Genomic DNA, 15,805 nt, shown 5'->3' on the forward strand with positions numbered 1-15,805 from the left:
GCAGAAGAACTACTGAACGGATTTAATGTGTTAAAAATCAGAGCAGCCGAGTCTAAAACATCAGAGTTTTATTTCAAAGCAGAATGAGAACCACATTTTTTAGTAAACTATCAAACTACAGAGAACAAGAAAAAAAAATTCTACTGTTTCCATACATGAAATGTAAAAACATTAAAATGAGAACAATCAGAGCAAAACTGGAAGAACTTAAATTATCTAATCTGGAACGAAAGGAAAGCAGTTTGTTGAAGGGACAGCGACACACAGATGTGAACAGCACTCCACTCACAAACACAGTTTCCCTCTTTATCAAAGACAGACTCCACAACGTAAGCCCTACAGCTGGATCGCCTACCGACGCCAGCAACGCTTAAAAAAACAACCTCCCACAACGCAGGAATCCTCATTTGCTGTCCAGCTTGGCCATTTCCTGAAGGTAAATCCCAATGCTCTCACTGTCAAACAGCACGAAGTAAATGTTCTTCAGAGACGAGCTGGTGGACGACACAAAGTGGTTGGAGATGGCCTTGAGGATGAGCTGAGCGGCCGTCTGCTTCGGAAAGCCGTTCCTGACAGAGAGGGAAACGCAGAAAGACGTTACGTTTCGTACAGAGTTGTCAGAGAAAGAACTACCAAAACTACATGTTTTATTCCATTATTGTCTCAAATTATGACAATTTAACCAAAATGATCACACACAGTATTATTATTATCAAAAAGAATTTAGTTTGTACTGTTTTTAATAGTTTTAAAAGGTTAAACACCTCTAACAGGACTAAGAACCAGTCCCACTTCCTCTGTGTTCCCCCTCCAAGTGGGATCCTATCTGCTGCCCCCTGCTGGCTGTTTGCAGAACATCAGCAGGATTTTTTTTATCTACTTAGTTTCATCTTCAAACTAAAGTGAGTTGTTTTCACCAGAAGAAGAAAAAAAGACTTTAGTTTTATTATTAAATCAGAAAAAGAATAAAATATGTTTTCCCAGATGTTTCCTACTTATGTCTTTTATTCTGAAGGGCTTTAAAAACGACACGCCAGCTGAGAAAAGCGCCACATAATTAACATGTTCTTTAACCAAAGAGCAGGGTTTAATATGCAAACTTTAAAAAGAGAAATAAAACAGATACATAGTAACCCCTACAGAAGTTTATAATAAAAGTGTCAAACGTGAGATTTGGAAACATTTAGCGCAAGATCCAGTCTGACCTGCAGCAGCAGCAGCAGCAGCTTATTCTCCAGCTGGGTTTATAAAATGTCCCACCTCTGAGGACGTGATGGCATCAGAAGCAGCTCAGGCAGATGAAAAGGAGGCAGAAACACCAGAGACTTAAACACAGATGGAAGGAGGTGTGAAGGGATGCTAAACTGGAGCGGACCAGTTAATGATCCTGCAGCTGCGTTTTGTTTAGTAGCAGCTTTGGGCGCGAGACGGAAGCCTGGCAGGACGACATGATGGATCACCTTCTCCAGGTCTGGACCACGGGGACAGATTTCTCACATCTGCCTCCAGTGAAAGACGCAGGATTTAACCAGAGTGGCGATGTGGGAGTTTAAGGCCTGAAGTACTGACGCTGGACTTTTCACTGGCCCACTGGTCCAGAGGCAGCTGGTGGATCTAAAGCCAAGTGGGAGTGGGAGGGCCGTTTCTCTTTAGCTTCGGAAAAAGCACCAAACTTTTACTTCTGTTTTAATTTTACCCAAATGTAGAAAATTTTAAATCCAGGTTAAAAACATTTCTTTTCTCATGCGCATGACATCTGCACAGTAACTTTTAACTAATTCTCCTTTTAATTATTTTTATATAATTTATGATTTTATTGTGATTTTGTATATATATATTTTTTTTTTGTAATGCTTTTAATGTTTCATGTAAAGCACTTTGAATTGTCTTGTACATGAAAGGTGCTGTACAAATAAACCTGCCTTGCCTTTTGACAGTTTACTTTTGTGTCTTTTGCACAATTTTTTTTTTTTTTTTTTTGACGTCATCGATACACTGCCAGGTAAGGCTGGAACGATTTGTTGACAATGAAAATTCATTGACGTGTCGCGTTATAAACGACCGTAACGGCTTTGCTGATAAAACGCTGCGCCAGGCAACTTAACGCCGTTTACCAACCACGGCTTTTCAGACAGTATAAGAACTCTAAACACCAAACAAATGAGGCAAAGCACCACAGGAAGTGCTGGGGGCAGTGTTGTTATTTTGTGCAGCGTCTTTGTTTAAACAACGAAGAAGAAACTGCCGGCGGTGCAACCTTTTTCCAAAGTTTGGGGATATTTCACGCTAAACAAAGTGTCAAACAGGTGAAATGTGTCGTCTGCCACGCAGAGTTGGCGTAACCACGGCAACACGACAGTCATGCAGGAGCATCTGGAAGGAAAGCACCTGAGTCATGGTTTCCAGCGTTCTGGATGGCAAAGTTAGCATTAGCGAGTAGCGATGTGCTGTTGTTACCTCTGCCAAAGAGCTTCTGTTTTTACCGCCGTTTATCTGTTTGTGTTCAAGATAACTCGGAAAGTTATGGATAGATTTTCATGGAGTTTCCAGGAGTCGTTAGAAATGTGAAAAGGAAGACGTGATTTAATGTTGGTGGTGATCCGGTTCACTGTTTGGATTCAGGAACTTTTTAAAGGATTCTGGCCCTTGTTTACCTACAAAACAGGCTTTTCAAGATGTAAATCATTTTAATGCAATTCTACAAAGATTAAGATGTTAAAATATTTTTTCTGTACAGCTTGGATGAGACACTATAGCTAAGTCTGAATGTTTAAAAAGAAATTAGTAGGAAGCTGTTAAGCTTAAATTTAATATGTAACAGGTTCAGGAGTCGTTCTTTTAACTTACTAAAGGACATTATGTTGTGACTGACTGGGAATCAGGCTGACATTCATATGATACAGATGAAGAGAGTGGGGTAAAACATACTGGAACCAGTAAAAAGAGCTGCGTCAACTGGAAGCACAGATGGTGGGCGGGACAGAAATAATCGTGACTAATCAAAAAAATTATTTACAGATTAGTCGACTATTAAAATAATCATTAGTTGCAGTCCTACTGCCAGTCCAAACGCACTTCCATCCACGGAAGTTTGAACTTCCATTTTTCACTTCTCAAGTCCGTACTAGCAGGTGGAAATAAAGGTAGCAAAGGAAGTAGAAGCGAAAACATGTCAAAGAAGTAAAAAAAAAAAAAGTAGAATAGGTAGAAGCAGAAGAAGAGTGAGACATAAAGGAAGCACAAGTAGAATAGAGAAAAGTGGAAGAAGAATTTTTCATACAATCATTTTACCTCCTATTACTGCATGTAAAAGACGCGTTTCGTAACTTAAAACTCTGCGTCCCAGACGTGTTTGATCACACAGTGACATCTATCATGTGCGTTTCTGCAGCTGCTGCTAACCAGCAGCGTCCCAAGGCTGAGATACAGACACAACATTTACACCCGGGACGCAACGTGACGTTTTGCTTCATGGTAAAATAAGAAACTAACGGAGTACTGAGGTTCCCTGAGGAACCTGCAGCTGTGAGAAGCGGCTGGTTCTCCAACCAGTAGTGTCTAACCATCAACCCCATCCGAGTCGGAGGGCAGCTCACCGGCCCGCTGGTAGTGACGGGAACGCCACAGACTTGAGCTTCTTGTCCTCGGCTGCTGTGAGACAGTTCTTCACAGTCTTCTCCAGCTGGTCCTCACACTTGTCGGAACCCCACTGTGGGATGTTACAGTGGATGACGAAGCGTGCCGGCATCCCGCTGGCCTGGCTCACGGCCACTGCAGGACACAGAAAAACACCGGCTCGTGTTACCTGACATCCAATCCGCTCATTTTAACAATAGAAACATGGCAGTAGTCCAAAGCTCATCCAGGTTTCTGTACCTGATGCCACATCCAGAGGCCCCTGAGCTTTCCGCAGCTCCTTGACTCCCTCCAGGAATTCCCTTCCTCCGGCTTTCTCCAGCGCGTTGCCTGAAAGCAGCGAGGCAGAGACATGACGGACGTCTGACTTACCGATACGAGGAGAAATCCTGAAAACCTCCTGCTTACCCACTCCGTCTTTCAGGTCCATCTCTGCATTTGTCGGGTTGATGATTCCCTCCACCTTGATGGATCCGATCTTACTGACTTCACTTTCTGTTAGTGAAAGCTGTGGATTCACAAACATCGTCGCATGAGTTCCAGTACGAACACGTTTACTGGTCACCTTTCCAGTACGAGTTCCAGTAAGAACACGTTTACTGGTCACCTTTCCAGTACGAGTTCCAGTACGAACACGTTTACTGGTCACCTTTCCAGTACGAGTTCCAGTACGAACACGTTTACTGGTCACCTTTCCAGTACGAGTTCCAGTACGAACACGTTTACTGGTCACCTTTCCAGTACGAGTTCCAGTACGAACACGTTTACTGGTCACCTTTCCAGTACGAGTTCCAGTACGAACACGTTTACTGGTCACATTTCCAGTACGAGTTCCAGTACGAACACGTTTACTGGTCACATTTCCAGTACGAGTTCCAGTACGAACACGTTTACTGGTCACATTTCCAGTACGAGTTCCAGTACGAACACGTTTACTGGTCACATTTCCAGTACGAGTTCCAGTACGAACACGTTTACTGGTCACATTTCCAGTACGAGTTCCAGTACGAACACGTTTACTGGTCACATTTCCAGTACGAGTTCCAGTACGAACACGTTTACTGGTCACATTTCCAGTACGAGTTCCAGTACGAACACGTTTACTGGTCACATTTCCAGTACGAGTTCCAGTATGAACACGTTTACTGGTCACCTTTCCAGTACGAGTTCCAGTATGAACACGTTTACTGGTCACATTTCCAGTACGAGTTCCAGTACGAACACGTTTACTGGTCACATTTCCAGTACGAGTTCCAGTACGAACACGTTTACTGGTCACATTTCCAGTACGAGTTCCAGTACGAACACGTTTACTGGTCACCTTTCCAGTACGAGTTCCAGTACGAACACGTTTACTGGTCACCTTTCCAGTACGAGTTCCAGTATGAACACGTTTACTGGTCACATTTCCAGTAACATAAGCTCCAATATTAACATGTTTACTGGTCACATTTCCAGTAACATAAGCTCCAATATTAACATGTTTACTGGTCACATTTCCAGTAACATAAGCTCCAATATTAACATGTTTACTGGTCACATTTCCAGTAACATAAGCTCCAATATTAACATGTTTACTGGTCACATTTCCAGTAACATAAGCTCCAATATTAACATGTTTACTGGTCACATTTCCAGTAACATAAGCTCCAATATTAACATGTTTACTGGTGACATTTCCAGTAACATAAGCTCCAATATTAACATGTTTACTGGTCACATTTCCATTAACATAAGCTCCAATATTAACATGTTTACTGGTCACATTTCCAGTAACATAAGCTCCAATATTAACATGTTTACTGGTCACATTTCCAGTAACATAAGCTCCAATATTAACATGTTTACTGGTCACATTTCCAGTAACATAAGCTCCAATATTAACATGTTTACTGGTCACATTTCCAGTAACATAAGCTCCAATATTAACATGTTTACTGGTCACATTTCCAGTAACATAAGCTCCATTATTAACATGTTTACTGGTCACATTTCCAGTAACATAAGCTCCAATATTAACATGTTTACTGGTCACATTTCCAGTAACATAAGCTCCATTATTAACATGTTTACTGGTGACATTTCCAGTAACATAAGCTCCAATATTAACATGTTTACTGGTCACATTTCCAGTAACATAAGCTCCAATATTAACATGTTTACTGGTCACATTTCCAGTAACATAAGCTCCAATATTAACATGTTTACTGGTCACATTTCCAGTAACATAAGCTCCAATATTAACATGTTTACTGGTCACATTTCCAGTAACATAAGCTCCAATATTAACATGTTTACTGGTCACCTTTCCAGTAACATAAGCTCCAATATTAACATGTTTACTGGTCACAATTCCAGTATGAACACGTTTACTGGTCGCAGCAACATGTCACCTTTTGTCCGAGAAACAGGCTCTTGGCCGACAGGATGGTGAAGCCATCTCCAGGTCCGTCCTCCACAGAGGAACTGGGTGCGGACTCTTTATCGTTGTCTGTGCTCTGTGTCAGAAGGAGGAGGAGAGACCGGTTAAAAACAAGGATCAGAAAACCGCGACGTGGACCTGAAGTCTGCTGCCGACCTACTGACCTTTGGCTTGCGGCCTCGTTTGCCTTTGACCTTTTTGAAGGACTTGACGGGCTTCTTGCTTTTCAAGCGCTCCTCCTGCTTGTCGGGGATGGACGCCTGGCTGTCCACTTTTACCCGCCCTCCTCTCTTCTTGGACAGAAGTTCTGGATGGATCCGTGGAAGAACTCCTCCGTTTGAAATGGTCACCCCTCTGAGAAGCTGGCAGAGAGAACATGTCAGAACCAAAGGAAGCGGACTGGTTTTACCTGCTCCTAACAGCAGCCGGGTCTGGTCCAGGTTGAGCAGATGGAACCGGACTTAGTGCAGGTTCTCCCTCCACTCACGTTTCCTGGTTCAACAAGCCTTTATGTTCGCTCTGAAAGCTGTGGATGGTTCTGAGACTGACCAGCTGTAATCAGGTCTACATCCTCCAGATCTGATCGTTGAAGTCCTGCAGCTTGTTAAAGTTGCCCCCGAGCATGATGACCCTTAATCTGATTCAAGCGCTGCTGCAGGAAACAACGACCTGCAGGATAGGACTGAAGCTCCTTACATCCTCCACGAGAAGTGAGAACTTTTTTCTTGTTGTCGAGGCTCTGAGAAGAAAATGACGTATTTTGTTAGTAGTAGGGCTGCTTGATTATGACAAAAATTATAATCTCGATTATTTTGACTGAAATTGAGATTTTGATTATTTAACACAATTATCCAGTATTTATAAACAACGCTCCGCGTCGTGGTGTTCTAGACTCTGTGTCGTGCATTATAACCGTCTAATGTACGCTTCCGAGTTGTTTAATCTGCTTTTACGGCTTATATAGGAACTATTTTACGTTGGCCTGGATGTACGTTTTATGCCAAACAACCGCTGTCAGGCTGCAGCGCGTTTCTCTCATTCACCTGTTAAAAGACGGCTGATCTGAACCAGCTGGTTAACGCGTTGCTATGGTAACGCCCCGTAACGGAGGGATATTACAGTGTTTAACTCGCCGAACTATGTATAGGAAAATAATGCAGCCAGTTGTCACTGACAATGGTATAAACTATGTTTAGGTGAACTTCCACAACCTACTGCAGTTATTCTACATTGACCTGCAGCCGGAGCCGACTGAGACTGGCCGCCTGGGAGTGCTTTAGGACGGGAGAGGCTCCCGCTGCTCCTTCCTTACAGTAACTGCAGAACAATATGTGTCTTCAAGTCAGTCGCCAAAACACCAGAAAAGTCTCTAATAACTCCAGTAAAAGCTGCTAGATTTGTCACTTTTAACAAAAAAAGTCTCCAGATTTAGCGAGAAAGTCGCCAAGTTGGCAACAGTGTCTGAATGAAAGCAAAGCGCCTGTGGGAGGAGTTTACAGCACAGCGCTGCAACGCCAGAGACGCTCGATTAGCAGCTGAAGACAGCAGGAGAGGAAACTGCAGAGAGAAAAATAATCACACCCTTTTATTTTTATCATCGTTGAAAACCCAGATCGTAGTTGACATTAAAATCCAATTAATCACCCAGACCTACGGGCTGGCAGAACTTTTTTCTTGCGGGGATCCGAGAAGTATATGATTGGTCGGATATTTGAGGTGGGCGTGGTCAACACGGAGAAAGCATGAAGCAGAGTTGCTGCTTCCGCGTTTTCGCTGTTGCTCGTAAAACGGATTGTTTTGATAAAACAGCTGATCGAGGTGGTGAGAAAGTACGAACATTTTTACATGTGGCATTAAAACACTCGGACCCAGCCGCGTGCACGACCCGCCCTGCCGCGTGCACGTTAAATATGAAACTAGAAAAGCACTCAAAGAGAGCGGAAACCTCCGCCAAGCACAATGTTAAAGAATCCTTGTAAAACATTCCTGGATCCAAACGGTGATCCGGATCACCACCAGAATTTAATCAGTTCTTCATTTCCAACAACTCTTGAAATTTTTATAAACATCCGTCCGTAACCTTTTAAGTTATCTTGAGCAAAAAGACGCCAGGAAAACATAACCTCCTTGGCGGAGGTAACAACATGTTTATGGCACAGAGAAGCAGACATGGCCCCCGCAGTGACCCCTCCCTGCTGCACACCTGCTTCCCATGGAGGATGTAAAAAGCTTGACTTTGGTCCCCCTGCTCTAAATGCTGCTACTTCTGGGAGAGAAGATGAGGTTAAAGGGGAACCAGACCTCCTGGTCCACCTGCAGATGGACAAACTTTTTTATTTCTGGATCAATTCTCTTCTGCAGAGACCTTCAATGTGGGATGGTTTTTATTTCAGGTTCCTGGTGGGATTCAGCTCCAGACTAGTCTAAGATGTGCGTCTGTTTTGTGTTTATGATCACGGTCTTCTTGGAAGGTCTAACCCTACGTCAGACTGAGTCTGACAGCACAGAGGAAGAGACGAGCGGTTATCCCCCACAGAAACACACGATGCCAGAAACAACTGCATTGCTAGTCTAACCCAAACTGGAGGTTTAAAACGCAACCTTACTGGGATCCTCCACATGTGGGCTGATGGCGGCTCAGTCTGCAGACTCCCTGCGGTGATCGCCCTTGTTGTCCTGCGCTACGTCCTAATGGTTGTGGTGTGGGACCTGGCCGGCCATTATTTAGGTGGATGTGGTGGTGACCTACGTGGTCATGGGTGGGGGTCTGATCAACCCTGATGAGTGGCTGGTTGGTAGGTGGGGGTGTTGTGTGGTTTACCTGTGTGAGTGTGTGAAAGACGATGACTGGATGTGTATTTTTGTTAATAATTTGGTCGTGTTATATGTAAAGGCTTTTTGTCTTGTTGATATTTATTTGTTGTTGTTGTGTAAAGAACTTTGTGCTGCTCTTCTGTATTCAGATTGTTAAATAAATAACATTTTGATTGATTGATTGACTAAAAGACTGAGATCCGATAAACCTAATAACTGGGATGATGTGATTGGACGCCCCTATCGGCTCCACCTGCTTAACACACATATGTACCTGGCCAATCACACGCCAGCAGCTAGATACCTTTACTAACGTAGACACTGTGACAGCAACTGGCTGAAGTTCAATCTGAGCAACAGAATGACGAATAACGGAGATTTAATTGACAGTTTTATTTTTTAATGATTTTTTAACGAATAAAAGCAGAATAAAGTAAATATTTGCTACGTTTTTCTGATGTTTCCCACCAGTTTATCTGTTTCTCATTATGATAAGACAGTCATCAACAGGATGAAATCAATAACTACATGGATGTTTTCCAGCTCCGGTACAAAGCAGCCGTTCAGCTGGACATCTAACCAGCCGACCGAGATGAAGCTTTTCCCAGAATCCTCTGCAGAGCGCCGCGTTACCTGGTTGAGCTCCTCGTCGTTGGCCACCGCCAGCTTGATGTGTCTGGGAGTTATTCTGCCTTTCTTGTTGTCTCTTGCGGCGTTTCCTGCCAGCTCCAAGATCTCGGCTAAAGGAGAGGAACAACAAGCGGACAACAAGCACAACTCAGGAGCGTTTTTTCCCGCTTTAAACATCCCATCAGCGCCGGATGGACAAAAACAAACCTTAAAAATGAGATTAACCTCTGTTCTTGCAGCAGTGACATAAATACAGGATAAACATTTTCTTTCACACCAACCACACGCTGCATGATGCTTTCACATCCTCAGCACTTCATGATCTATATCATTCATAAGAGCTCCGTCTTCACAACGTTAAAGTTCCACTCGGGTTCTGACGGCGACACAGTGACTAAATCTCTCCACGAACCCACCACTCCCACGGGAACAGGTCTGTCCAGGACCACATGACGTTCCACAGAAATACAGAAAAAAAACAAACGTATCTTCTCAGCTGTGAGTCGCCTCACGACGCCTGGACACTGAAAACCCCCGAGTGGAACAGAAGAAAAACCCAGACCTGAGGCTCCAGGCCGGGCGGCGCAAACAAAAACACATTATTATATGATACCATCCATCTACTTTCTCCCCCTTACTGGAGCAAAAGGTTTGGAGGCAGAACCAGACGTCTTCCTATCTACACTCTCCGGCTCCTTCCGGGAGATTCCGACGTGTTTCCAGACCTCAAGGGACATCTGTGTTTACTGCTTGGCTACAATAGATCTATAATCAATAGTTATGAGATTCAGGTCAAAGCAACGCCTTGCAGCCTGTTTAACCAGCCTCGTATGCACGGATACAGTGGACGCTTCACCCTCTGCCCTGTCTGGATGTCTGTCCATCTCCTCCTTTTACACAAAGGTATTGTTAAACAGCAGTCATAAACTGCTCCATGTGATGCCGACCTACCTGCCAGGTACTCGATGACAGCTGCCATGTAGACGGGCGCCCCCATGCCGATGCGGTATTTGTGTGTTCCGGTGCGAAGGTACCTCATCATCCTCCCAACGGGGAAGATCACTCCTGCCCTGGATGATCGGGACAGCTTAGTGGCCTTCTTCTTTCCTCCTCTGGCTGACATCTTGTTCTGAAAACAGATAAAATTCAAATCACTCACAGAAAAGAGGAATGGATCAGTTCCCCAACTGATCAATATTTCCTCCTGTTTCTAGACACAAAAACTGATACCCGTTCATCTGAACAGAAAAATACCACTAACACACCTCAAAAAGTGTTAACGTTCATATTAGAATAAACAATGAAGAGGGGAATAAACATCAGTACCAACCACTCATAAAATGTAGAAGTCAGCAAGTTTCAATTATTTATTTAACTAGCATCCATTTTCCAGAAAAGTGTCCTTATCACTCCAATTAATCTAAAGCATCCACTGAAAAATTTAGTAAAAAAAATTATGAGAAAATATATCAAAATACTCACAAAACAGTTTCAGCTTAATTTATTTCATTTATCAGAAAGAAAAAGATAATGATTATTTCAACCAACCACATCAAAGTAAAACTGTCAAGTTTTTAATCATTCGTGAGCATCAGCAGACAATTAGAAATTAAAGGCATACTTGAAGCCTATTTAAAGGTTTTCACATGAAACCTGTTGATCAACTATATGATATATCCATCAATCAATCAATAACCAAAACAAAAACCACAAATAGATGACTAAATATAAATGTGAAAGCAAACATACACCACCTCCACTTACAGAGGATTGTTATGATTATACTGTCTGATGGTCTGAAGCTGTAATTCTGTATTCATGCTGTGTAGTTAGTGTGATTACATGATGTGCAACACTGATAATCAGAAAAAGGGGTAGGATTTATTAAGTTTTACACTTCTTCCTACTCCTTTTCGAACAGATTGTTCCCTTGTGTGTGTGTGTGTTTTTATACATATACATATATATATATATATATATATATACACTTTTTTTTTTTTTTTTTTGGTGTCTCATGTGTGCAAGGCCGGATTACCCAATGGGCATTATGGGCACGGGCCCAGGGGCCCATGTCGGGCATCCATCAGCAGTTTGAACATGAAACAAAATGTACATAAAAGCCAGATAGTTACACCAGTGTTTAGTGAACTGCTATTGGTACCACTGGCTGAGAGATGTTGAAAATGTTTCACATTTTATCATTCACAATTTTTTTACAATGTTATGTTGTGAAACGGGGTCCCTTGAACACTCTGGGCCCAGGGGTCTGTACACTTTTAATCCGGCCCTGCATGTGTGACCTCTTAATCTTGTTTGCTTGGTCGTTTTATATTAATGTCTGAGTTATAATCTACTTACTGTTGGAAATAAACAATAAACAAATAAACAAAATGTTTTCGTCTTTCTTTTCCTTTCATCCACGCGTTGAGCCGGGATGTTATGGAACAGGCTTCCAGCGCTCCCCCCGGAGCTTTCCGTGAGTGCAGGCTGAAGCCGCGAGCGCGGTGCCGGGCTGCGGCCTTTCAGCAGCGCCTCTGGAGCTCACACGTCATTGCCATGGATGACCACACATGTCTGACACACCGTGAATTCACGGTTCGTGGATGTAATGAGGCCGTGGGGCGCTGGACGACGGGAACATATATGACCGTAGCCGTAAAAGCTAACGTTACTCCAAACGGCTCGGCGAGCAGCAGCTCGCGACAACGTCGCTACGCAGACGTTAACATGGACTGGGGGGGGAAACGACGGGAATATATAACCGTAGCTCTGAAAGCTAACGGTTACTCCACGCGCGGCTCGGCGAGCAGCAGCTCGCGACGACGTCGCTACGCAGACGTTAACATGGACTGTCCGGTTATTTAAACAGTGGAAAACTTGACGCGGTTTAGCGAGCTCACATGCAGAACTCCGCTTATTTATCGACGGATTAAAGGCGGAGATGTGACCAAATGTCCGCTGCGACTTAAAATGACCGAGTGCTCGGTCCCCCCCCCCCCGACACTTCGGTATGTTATTCCTGAACAGAACCAGAACCCGAATGACCCATTTCTCTGGACCAGTCCCCGCCCTCCACCTTTCTTCATTTTTCCATGTAGTCCTCCGCCTGGATTTATAATCAGACACAAAGTAAACCTTCACCGTCAACCCGGATGTGCGCCGAGACGTGAAAAAAAAAATCCAAAGAAAATATAAATAAAATGAAATAAAAAATATCCACGTTTTTTTCCCCTTCTTTTCTTTTACCTGTTTTCTTCGTCCGCGCGACGCAGCACGAGATGCCCCTGCACGGTGAAGTCCGCTGGCTTTAGTTTAGTCTCTGTATTTGCTGTCCTTGCTAATCTTGCCTCCTAACCTTTGAAAAAATAAAAAAAATAAAAAATAAAAACAGCGGCAGGAACAGCGTCGTCTGGTTGGAGGCTGGATCAGAGCTACTGATGCTGCAAAGGGAAAAAATTCAGTGAAAACGCCCCCTGAACATGGCTCCAGCGGGGAAAATCCTCCCTGCAAAGGTAAAGGTGGCCGCTTGTGTGAAGAAATCACATTCCGCTTAATTATAACAATAAATAAACAAAAGAGTCCTACAAATAAAATCGATGTCTTTTGTTTAGTTCAAACTGTTCACCTTTAGTGTGGCAGGAAGTGAAAGGGTGACTGAACATGAAGAGGAAGAGAAAAGTCAATCACATCACTGGACTCCATCTTTAATCTGTCAAACCCCATAAACCCATGGAGGGGGAAAACAGCAAAAACACCATGCTGTTGAGACTGTCACCCTAAACCAACATGTTTTACATGAAAACTGAACAGGACAGACAATATTCTCGATTTATTATTTTACCACTTATCTCTGGATGTTGCAAAAAAAAAAGCTAATCACTTTAAAGTTTATTTCTTATTTCATTACATAGGGAGGATGTTTCTCTCTCATTTTATTTCAGCTGTTTGATTTTCAGAAAAATGAAGAAAAAACACATTTGTCCATTTCTCATTTCATACAAATCAGCCTGATTTATTTTTTATTAAAATGAATCTGATATGCTATGTTGCTCCCTTTGATTTATTCCTCCGTCCAGGACCGGATTAAAAGTGCAGAGGTCCCTGGGCCCAGAGTGTTCCAGGGGCCCCCCTTCCCCACCAGAACATTGTGAATGATACACTGTGAAACAACATTTCTAACATCTCTCAGCCAATGGTACTAATGGCAATACACTACACACTGTGGTGTAACTATCTGGCTTTTGTATACATTTCATTTTATGTCCAAACTGCTGGTGTTTTCCCGACTTGGGCCACACATGCGTCTCAAGTGGACGTGGGCCCCTGGGCCTGTGCCCATGATGCCCATTGAATAATCCAGCCTTGCCTCCATCCTGAACTGCATGAGGAGAAAGAGAAGAAGAAAACCTCCATCAGAACCAGAACCAGGAAGAACAACAAATCTTTTTGGACCAGTGTGGAGGTGGGAGGGCAGGAAAGTCGGGTGAATTCAATTCACATAAACCTGCTAGCTGCTTATAGCGTGCTGCTCAGAAGGTGGAGAGGACTCTGGGTACTGAGCCGATGATCTTGTAACTTGCCTGGACCGTTTTCTGGAAGCCAACAACGTGAAACCAGCAGATGAAAGAGAAGCTGAGGACACTCTTGAGATAGGCGTGGTTGAAAGTCTGGGCTTGTGTATGCTGGCATCTCCTGACGATGGCCTCAATGTTGGAGGAAAAGCTCAGCAACTGGTCCGTAGTCCTCCATAATTTCCACAGGCCTCCTATGGGTGATGCTGGTGACTGCTGCTGCTACATACTGCCGTTAGATGGAGAATGACCATCACCTTGGTCTTGTCCACGTTCAGCTCCAGACAGAAGTCCTGCAGCACTAAGCCATGGTGCTGTGCTGGTCCAGAGAGCAGAGGCAGGACAACTGTGTCATCTGGAAACTTCAGCAGGCAGCAGTTTGGCTGGGAGACTCCACAGTCATCTGTGAAGAGCAGCAGTGTATGGACACCACCCTGTAAGGAGCCGGTTGAGGTGTGAAGTCCAGGGAACCTTCTGCAACCGGCTAGTGAGGAAATTGTGAGTGTCTGGAGAGTTGATGGGGCAGAATATGGGGCTGCAGTGGGTTTAACGCTAATGAGACGTCAGCAAACAGAAGTCAGACTGTGTAGGAAGTGCCAGGTTTGATGAATGGCGTCTATGATAAATGCCTTGGCGTCATCCACCCCTGCCTGTCCACTATGGGAACTGCAGAGGTTCATCAGCAGGCCTGTCTTTCTAATTGTGTATGATTTGATTACTGTTTTTCCTTCATTGCTTGTGAGATGGCCACAGGGTGGAGGTCGTTTGGAGCTTTGTTGGTTCCAGCCCTCTTGGAGATGGTTGTGGATTGTCTACACAGCTAAGGGACTACAGGACAAAGAGCTGAGGAACAGGCTTTTAGATACCTGAGAGTGTGTCCCCTGATGCTGTAAACCAGGGATACCGGCTGAGAAAGAAGACGAGAAACACACATTTATGACAACAACAATGTAAGAGCCATTTGCAAAATACTCAATTGGTCCAGGAGGCGTCCCTCGAGTTAATGTAGCGAGGATCCATCCATCCATTAGGTGTTGCACAGAAGGCGCAAACAATGTGATTTACCAGAAAGGAAAGTTTGAAGATGGCATGAAGGTAGAGAGGATGCCTGCTTCTTGAAACCAAACTGGGAACTGCTTCGACCAAAAGGGTCTGATAAGTGAAGGTTCTGCTTTTAGAACCTACAGGAACCACCAGTTAACCTGCGGTCTGAGAGTGAAGTGATCCGATGGGAAAATCTGGAACTCTTGAGACCTTTAAGATCATATGGAGCTTGCTCACTCAAGAACTTTGTATTATATTCTGGATTTAACAGGAAGCCGATGATGAGATGATTAAACTGGAGAAATATGATCTCTATGATATTTGTTTATTCAGATGTGAAACATGTTGTTTGTGTCTTATAACATGATAGAAACAGATTACAGATAGAAATCTGTTAAATATTTTTGGTTGGTTGGTTTGTTTTTCAATAAATACCAGGATAGGAATAAAAGCTAGCCTGCCTGAACTGACCTGTGGTTAGTGCTGTACAGGGCTGAACACAATACTTTAAAAAATTGTTTAATTAGAGTCGCAAACTAACAGTGTTACACACAAGTTACAGTGTTCTAAGGGTAAATAAGTACTCAATTAATGCTTAAAATGAAATGTTCAAATATATTCAACCTAAATGAAACTGTAATCCATTGGCATGTTCATTTCTTCATAATAAAAATGAATATTGGATCTG

General features: G+C 43.4%; 1 protein-coding gene across 3 annotated transcripts; it reads right to left on the reverse strand.

Moving 5' to 3' along the window:
* Nucleotides 1–51: 51 nt before the first annotated feature.
* Nucleotides 52–12,852, reverse strand: macroh2a2 (macroH2A.2 histone). Of its 3 annotated transcripts, XM_079249162.1 has the most exons (9): nucleotides 12,749–12,852; nucleotides 10,454–10,631; nucleotides 9,506–9,612; nucleotides 6,223–6,420; nucleotides 6,030–6,134; nucleotides 4,045–4,144; nucleotides 3,877–3,966; nucleotides 3,597–3,771; nucleotides 52–569 (listed from the first exon to the last, which is right to left on the reverse strand). In XM_079249162.1, the coding sequence occupies exons 2-9, from the start codon at nucleotides 10,623–10,625 to the stop codon at nucleotides 404–406; spliced, it is 1,113 nt and encodes a 370-aa protein (XP_079105288.1). In that variant the 5' UTR covers nucleotides 10,626–10,631; nucleotides 12,749–12,852; the 3' UTR covers nucleotides 52–403. The 3 variants fall into 3 exon arrangements, with proteins under 3 accessions (XP_079105288.1, XP_079105286.1, XP_079105287.1); XM_079249160.1 differs by having other exon boundaries at nucleotides 3,877–4,144; XM_079249161.1 differs by lacking the exon at nucleotides 12,749–12,852 and adding an exon at nucleotides 11,861–12,495 and having other exon boundaries at nucleotides 3,877–4,144.
* Nucleotides 12,853–15,805: the final 2,953 nt, after the last annotated feature.

The sequence above is a fragment of the Telmatherina bonti genome (genome assembly GCF_933228915.1).
Source record: "Telmatherina bonti genome assembly, chromosome: 11".
NCBI classification, from domain to species: domain Eukaryota; kingdom Metazoa; phylum Chordata; class Actinopteri; order Atheriniformes; family Telmatherinidae; genus Telmatherina; species Telmatherina bonti.